At 36.6% G+C, this 8,934-nt stretch overlaps 1 protein-coding gene across 1 annotated transcript in view; it reads right to left on the bottom strand.

Moving 5' to 3' along the window:
* Positions 1-8,544, bottom strand: part of abcc4 (ATP binding cassette subfamily C member 4 (PEL blood group)) — an 83,741-nt gene extending 75,197 nt beyond the window's left edge. Inside the window, exon 1 of the mRNA XM_088603653.1 lies at positions 8,275-8,544. Coding sequence (XP_088459779.1) covers positions 8,275-8,348 — 74 coding nt within the window. The 5' untranslated portion in view covers positions 8,349-8,544. The remainder of the gene's footprint in view (positions 1-8,274) is intronic.
* Between the last annotated feature and the right edge of the window lie 390 nt (positions 8,545-8,934).

Raw genomic sequence — 8,934 nt, forward strand, 5'->3', positions numbered from 1 at the left:
TAATTTGTTTACATTTTTTTAATCCAAGTCTTTCTTACAGTAAATGAATAGGCCTCTTAGTTCAAATGTTTTTTTTGTTTTTACTACTTAAGAAGTAGAGGTTTTATGTTTTTACTATAAATAATTGCAATTATGCAATTTAAACCATTGAAAGCATTATTTCTTATATCTAAAATAATATAATGAGTAATCTATTGCAAGCAAAATATTAAAAGCCTCCAAAACCAAAATAGTTTATTTTAAACAGTGGTATTATCATCCTGCGATTCCTGGTAACTTCTCTGGAATCCTGTTACTGGAACCCCTACCTCTGGCACATCACCAGCCATTGTGCTTTGGTCAACAGACAAATCAGTGAGAAAGGAAAGAAAATAAAAAACCTGTACTACTGTGCAGTGTTTAGCCATTCATAAACCTCCAAATCCTGACTGAAATGTTTTAACTCTTTATGGCCTGACTTTCTGAGTAAAAACCTAAGAACTGCTCATACAGTGCTCATACAGTGAGACATTATTCAAGTGTGGCTCTTTGGAAGACAAATTCAGGCCAGTATCCACCTAGATTCTGCAGTCGTACTCACTACTCACTGAAATTCCTTTCTATCTTCCCTTTTGAAATCCAGATTCAGAGTTCCCAGACTTTTTCTGAGGGTGAGATTTTCAAGTCCCAACAAGACATACAATGTTAATTTGCAATTCCAACACCCGCGTAATGATGAAAAAAGAACAGTAACACTACAGGCAATTTTGGAAGGCTTCCAAACAAATCTCTAACCATTTAAACGGTGAAAGTGAACTTCAACTAAACTAAGAGAAGACCCAGATTAGCCTGTTTGGAGTTTGAGAGGAATGTTACTACCTTCCACCCCCAAAATCTCCTCCAAATGACACCATATTTTGAATTATAACTAATATGTCTTGGTAATTTTCACACTTTTTCCGGTTATTTTGCAAGTATGTAAAGCATGTTAATCTCATATAGATACAGAATTAGTACAGGGAAATTGCTTTTCATACTATACTGTAAGGTATTTCTATAAGATCAGGTGATCTTTGAAGTTTTTAAATATGTCAGTATTCAGGTTTCTTGTCAGGTTGGTTTCAACAGACATTAAGGTAAGCATGTTCATTGTGTCTTCATTGTAGGCCTATTGTAGAGAACAGCCACTCAGCTACCACACTGATAATTGGCAAAGCATGGTAACAATGAAGTAACTTGTTAAAATTTCAGGAAACTGACACCAATGAACGAATTTTCAGGTGCAGCAGGAGTTTAAAGACAGATTTGCTTTGATTTCTTGAAAAGCAACTGTTCAATTTCACCTGGAAAAGCACTCCTGAGATCAGATGGAACTTTTGAAACCAACGCTGATTATGGTGAACTAATGTTTGTGTGGGGCACGTTGTCAGAGTTGGACAGAAATCCAAAACCTTTAGTTACACAATTTACTCATGCTGATTTTAAACCACAAATGCAAACTGTCAGTGAGGACATTCAATGTTGCAGCTCTGAATTCTTCAGATTGAAGTAGTAAAATACATCTTCCACTTCTTAATGGAATATTTTTATACCCTTTTCCCGATACGTGACTATCCACTACTTTACCCATAGTTGTTTTGAAAGCTCTGTGGTCTTCACTGTTGAATCTTTGTTTGAAATTCATAACTGAGGGACCTTACAGAGGTGTATTTATTCTTAAATCAAGTGATCCACTATTATTGCACACAGACAACTAGTTGAAATGCCCTTATAAGACTTGGCAAAGTAATTCTGTGCACCTAAACTACTTTAGGTGTGCCATAGCAAAGGGGGTGAATATTTATTAAATCATATAGATTTTAGTTTTTTATTTTTCTTTGCCGATTGCTCTGACGTATAGCCTAACTTTTTGTCCATAAAAGTGTTCTTTTATACTTCTATACTTACTTCTACTTATACAACAATAGGAATTCAACAAATTAGGGCTTCATTGGAAGGCGGTGAATAATTTTGCAAGGGACAGTAGAAGTAGTCCAGGAACTGCCTGAAAGTCTTAATAAAACAACTGAAAAAGCTGAACAGATTTGGAACATTAAATGATGTAAAGAGTTACACTCTGTATAGGAAAATCATTAATGATATTTATTACTGAGAAATCTCACTGGCTAAGCATAATTTTCAAAAACTGACTTGTGGTACTAAGCTGTCCAGAATTCACTGTTCCACCATTAGGAAATCCAAGAAATTCATGAAATCATGAACTGACAGAATTCACCATGGTACAGAGTTAGCACATGTTTCTGTCATAGCCTCAAAACCTTTTCCATAAACAGATGTGTTCCCTAACTGGAAATCCCAAATGCACATCCAGTAACACAAACACAGCTACACCTGACTCACACAGTAGCAAAAGAATGTTCTTACCAGCATCCTCAGAGTATTACAAATGCAAAAAACACTTTGCATTTTCATACTGACCTAAAACTTAAAAATACTGTATACAAAAGCTGAACATCAGTAGCCAGTGTAAATTATTAGACTGTTTTAGATCATTATTTCATAATGGCCTACAGGAAGTACAATTTCTTTGAAGCAGTGTACAAAATGCCATTGTTATGATTTCCTATTTATACAGATTGTTAGGGAGGGGGTATCAAAGAAAACACATAGAACATGTAAACTGTGTCAGAGTATCCATTACTGGCCTATGCTGAGGAGTTTCTCCTTGTCCTCTGCACAGTTTTAAAGTGTCAAACACAGCCTGTCAACATGTAGTCTACACCTCTGTTCATTATGGTTTTGGTATAGCACCTTTCACTTAAATTGTACAAAGAAAAAAAAATGTTATTTAGGAAGACAAATATTATGCAGAACTGAATGGTAAAAAATATCACACCATCTCTTCAAATAGGCTGATTATTCATGTTTCCTATATAATGCTCTACCTAAAGTTACAAAAATGTTACATCTTTTTTGAAAGAATTTATACAGTTTATGTTTTGCTTAACATAATAGTGTATAGCTAACATTCACATGGAATCAACATTTTAAAATTAGGGTTTAATAAATGTTACGACCCCAAGTGTCTAGGGGTAAAGGGGTGTAATTCTTTTGGAAGCAGGTGGGTTCTGGTGAGGGACTAGGAAGCGTGATAACAAGGGTAAGGAACTAGAGTGGTGCCAAAGAAAAGAAAATAAACAAAATGGAGCTGGCTAGGACAGTGAGGGAAAGCTAACCTAACTACAAAAGAAAACTGGAAACACACGGTCTTCGGCGTCTTCAACACCCTAACTAACCTCCACTGACTACCCAAAACCATACAAGACAAACGGCACTCACCCGTACTAAACTAGTGTTACTAACACAAAATCAACAAAATCGATTCAGTAACTAGAATGTACCCAACAACCTAAACTAACCTTATACACAAGTTCACACAAAAACACAAATGAACTAGGAATACAAATAACGAAAATGAGAGTAATCAACAGGAACAGGGTACAAAGAACACAAAAGCTGAACATATAACGCATTAGGGCAAGGTAATGGCAAAACAAGGATAAACACAAACAAAGGAAAGTACAAAGAAAACAGAAACCAACAAAACAACAAAGCCGAAGCTATACAAAAATACACACACAGAACAAAACAACAAACCAACAAAGCTGAAGCAAAAGCGAAGCGATAACCAAAACCAAACGGGACCGAAGTCAAACGAAAGGCTCTTTCCCTCAGAAAACCTCCATGTTATATCCTGAATAAGATGCACTCTGATTGGCTGATAAGCTTATTGATCACAATGTCATACAGAAAGTATGGTGTAATGGTGGGCCAATGGGGAAGGGAGAACAATCAAGGGTCAGCAGTGTGGAACATAAAAAAAACACACACAGACCACACACTGAGACGTAACAATAAATTAAATATTAGGATTAAGAATTACCATGAATGCGTGCCCCATCACTTTAATACATTTTCTAAGCTTGGAGACAAAATTCTAGTATAAAGGACTGAAATTGGACCCTCCTATCATTATCAGTTTGATCCATTTAAGCTTGTAAAAATACCACAAGCCTTATCGGTTACGATCTAGAACAGTGGAGCAATACTTAGCATGGTTGCCTTGCAGGGCCCTGGGTTCAATTACCATGATGCTACCTATATGGAGTTTGTATGTTCTCCCGTGTTCACCTGGGTTTCTTCCAAGTGCTTTGATTCTCACAGTTCACAGACATGCTGGTAGGTTAATTGGCTTCTGGAAAAACTGGTCTTGGTGTGCGAGTGTGTGTGTCTGCGTGTGCCCCAAGATGTACTGATGCTCTGTCCAGGTTGAACCCTGCCTTTCCCCTGTTGCTTGACAAGACAGGCTCTGGCCCTCCCACAACTCTGAACTGGAAGAAGCGATTAGAAAATGGATGCATGATCAAGAACAAAATGTAGATACGGTATTATTTAACATTAACACATCTGAAACTCAATCACACATCTTAAATAAGTGCCCAGCTCCTACCCGATTTTGTCCAATAAAAATCCAGCATCTCTTAAACCTGAAATCGACCAAATGTTTAGATAGTGATTGATCCTCTGTGACAGGTGAACTACAGTATGTGATGCTGGTTTCTAATGAGTGAAAACAAATCATGGTACAAACTAAAATGGTGGAGAAAACTCAATTAGTGGAAATCAAAATATGGCCAGATTAAAATGAAAAAGACAGCACACATTAGCTTTCTTATCAAGTTCCCAAGCAGTCATAATACCAGAAGCTTTCAGTAAACGTACTGTAAGCAGGTGAAAGCAGGGATAGTGAGAGCATCAGAAGTATACAGTAATCCCTCGCTCAACAAATTTTTATTTCATACAAATGGAGCAATTCCTACCTGTTTTTTTCATTTAACAAGCAAATTTTCACTCTTACAGGCTAGAGAAGAAATAAAGGATACTTTTTCTCTGTCATCTTCTCAGATGAGGAATTAACTTTTTATTATTTATTATTTTTAAACTATTTTATAATAAAGGCTAGTGTATGTTAGGCACATAAAGTTCAGGATGTTTATGCATTTGCTGAACACGAACAATGTAACAATGTAAGAACTGTATTGTAAATGATAAATGATAAATTATATCAAGCTTAGTTAGTCAAATAATTAACCAGGAGTGTTAGTTTCCATTCTCAAGTACCATTCTGTGCTTTAAGGTGAAGTTAGGGTATTTAAGGGAAACTTTTTTTGAGTTCTACAATCAATAAGAGATGATAACAAAGGAAGTAATGGGAATTTCCATTACATGAGTTTTCACCTTACAAGCCGTTTTTGAGGAACAAATTAAGATAGTATAATGAGGGATTACTGCACTCTGCTTATCTACACAAACAAGGTTCATACCATATCACCTTTATGTTCATTACTAGATCTTGTTCTCGGTTTGGTTTTAATTGTGTGCAGAGGAAAGTATAACAAAGTTTTTGGTTCTGCTATTTCTTCCTAATCACATTTCAAGCCAAACTATTAAGTCAAGAGAAAAATTAGACCTGTCATGTTTTTCTCCTTTGTAATGTACACAGAGTTTTTACACATTAACATTTGCCCTTTTATACCAGTAGATGGATCATACATGAGCTCCTTGCACATGTTTGTACTAACAGAAATGTGAAGAGAGGAAACAAGGAGGAGGCAGGGCTACGTCTCTTCTACAGTGTCAGCTGCATTTATACAGCCAATATAGTTACAGTATACCACATGTAAACATAAAAGCAGGAGTTTGTCTTCACTTGGTTATGCCACCAGTTATATAACTATAATTTAGACCAATTAAAACAAAGCCATGTCTCAAAATAAAAGATATTCAATTCCAAAGTCACTAGTTTCACTTAAAATGTGAAAGTTATCTTTTGTAACTCCTAAAATAGTGCTCTAATCATGCTCCAATATGAAAAATACAGAATGAGAGAAGATAATGGGACAATGGATTCACTAATACTGTATATGACAAAGTGGTGTGTCCACGCAACAGTTTATTTTTCCTGTTTCACTGGCTAGCAAAGCAGGGTCATCAAATCCTAAATCATGTATAACTGAAGAGTCACAACCTTCAACAAACTACTAACAAGTACTACAAAATTGGAATTACAGGTTTGTAGTAAAACAAGATACAACACAGATGCATCTGTATTTACAGTACACCGCAGCTTCCGACAGAGTGGAACTCATGTAAGAAAGGCAAGGTACTGTACATTTCTGAAAATTAGAGATTAATTTACCAGCCACTAACAATGTGATGTGATGTAGCCACTATCCTACTCCGTTGGGCTCCTGAGCAAGGCCCTTAATCCCAAGTGCTCCAGGGGTGCCGTACACTGGCACACCCTGCGCTCTGACCCCAGGCTCTCTCCCTGTCTGTGTGTCTCATGGAGAGCAAGCTGGGGTATGCGAAAAGATAATTCCTAATGCAAGAAATTGTAAAGGGTTAATAAAGTGATGTTATTATTATTATTATGACTACTACTACTACTACTACTACTACTACTACTACCACTACCACTACTCTGGCAGACCCACTACACAGCTAATCAGGTGGGGAAATTAGAAATTAATTCAACAACAACTGAATTTAGTGAGAAATTTAGGGAGGCTAAATTGTACAAGCCCGGAGTGAAATTTAGCCACTTCATTTAACATCCCTACTCTTACAGACAATTCCAAAAGATCTTTAATAACCAGGAATTCAGGATCTTCATTTGACATGTTATCTGGGACAATGTCCTCTATAGCAGTGTCCCCTGTCACTATCTTTGTCATGTTTTAGTTTCTGCTAACTCTTCCACTAATACCACTAATGTCAGCAAACTGCTTCTATTCTCAAAGTGCTCCAGTTCCAGCACTGACCAGGACCATCTTAGTTTCAGAGATCTTAGCCTGAAGATCCTTTGAGATGAGAAGTGTTGTACAAAAGCAAGGAATTATGTTATCTCTTAAACTGTCAAATACTATTTGGTTATTATCGGCAGATAAAATTAAAATAATACTGCTTATGACAGTGGAACAAAGTCTTCTAAAGCTTGTCAGTCAGATGGTGCACTTGCATATTTTTACAATAGGCAAAATACGCTTCCACCCCGCCTAATAGTGAACAGAGAAATTCACATTGCATAGGAGTTTGATCCATTTCAGGTTTTACAAGCTACTGCATCTTACTGTACAGAAACCATGAACCAGGATGAGGATATTTCAAGCTTTTTTGCCTATTGTGAGAAAAACTAGACAGACATGAAGAACACATTACAACTACTAAAAGTTATATCAGTATAATGGATTTGCAACTCCTAAACCAAACTACAGAGATGACATTCAGAGTGGCTTTCAAATTCCCGCGGTAGTGGATCCTATTACAGTTGGTACCTTCTCGAGTAGTTTTATAGAAGAAGCGTACGTCTTTGCTTAAGTGCTTCACACGATTGACTTTTGATATAAAAAAGAGCAAACGTACAGGTACATCGTAACACTAAATGTGGAATTATTATTTAACACACCACAGTGCTTAGTTAAACACATTTTTAAAATAACCTAATATTTGCTATAACGCTGGAGATACATGTCTATGTCTTTAGTTTTCAAAGCATCTAACGAAAATCACGTTTTTAAATGACATGACATTAAATGTTATTAAAAGCCCCTATTTCATGTTATCAGTGTTATTATTAAGTTACATTCTATAAAGGTAAGGTTCACTGCAAAAGATAGTATTAAAACTCAATGGCAACACAGCAACCTGTGGATCAACCAACGTACATAAGCAACATAAAAAGCAGAAAGAAAGAAACGACCGGCACAGTAATTACATTTATATTTGTAATTAAATATTTACATTACACCAGTTTTTTTTTTAATATTATACACGAGGTGCACATTTTAAATATTGCCGTGAGTGCAGACGTACCAAATACTGCATTGTCACTTGTCACGTGCTCACTGCATATTATTAAGGAAACCCTCTGTTAAGACGATGCTTATGCATTTCGATTAAGTTTTTTTAACCAATTAGCTTTGTAAACTTCTTAATCATACAGTTTTTATATCATTTTTAACTCTTATTTGGTTTTTGTCTCGTTTCAGTGTAGCTGATGTACATTTCACGATAAAACCACCGGCTCCAAACCTACAGCTTCCAAAACTAAAAACGGAAACTTCCGTTACAGTAACAAAAAAGCCTCTATGGATTTACGGCAACAAAGAAAACCAGAATATAAGAGAAAATACGATTTGTTCTACGTCCTTTCTAGTTTAATCGCCCTCTTACCAGAAAAAAACCTTGGAAAACAGATTAGCTGTGGCCGATGGATTAGGTTTCTCATCTTTCCGCAGAGGTTCCATCGTGCCCTAGCACTTTGCTCAATGTCTGGGCCAAAAGGGAAAGGCTGTGGTACTCCTTGTCTGTTTTTTATACCAATGTCTTGTGCAAGATTGTATAACCCCCCTTTTGCACATGGTAATCCAGCTACAACTCTACTGAGTACAGCCTACCAATTTCCAAGACGCGAGACTCACACTGAGACCGGGTTCTGGTTTGCTCCGCCCCTTCTTTGGGATTGGTTTACCAACGCGCCTTGTAATTATAACCTGCAGCACCCCTGATGTCTGTCAAGGTTACTGGATGGTGCAAAGCAAGTAACGGAGCAGCCTGGGATGCACTGTATTATCCGGTCTGATTTAGCGTGTTCAGTAAATTCAGGTTACGTAGTTCTTTTAAGTCTCTTCTATAGTTTTGAAGAGTTAGGTGGTTGTTTATTTTTTAATATTTTTAATCGCTGTTCGTCGCATAACACTACTTCATATTTCTTACTGCAAAACGGAATCTTTCTTTTTTTAAATTTTGTTGTATGCAATAACTAGCCATCAGTCAATTTGCTAACCGCTTCTTCAGGGTCGCAGTGGAGTCAGAGTCTATCCAACAAGCAAC

The sequence above is a fragment of the Lepisosteus platostomus genome, chromosome 2 (genome assembly GCF_059453375.1).
Source record: "Lepisosteus platostomus isolate fLepPlt1 chromosome 2, fLepPlt1.hap1, whole genome shotgun sequence".
Classification (NCBI taxonomy): Eukaryota; Metazoa; Chordata; class Actinopteri; order Semionotiformes; family Lepisosteidae; genus Lepisosteus; species Lepisosteus platostomus.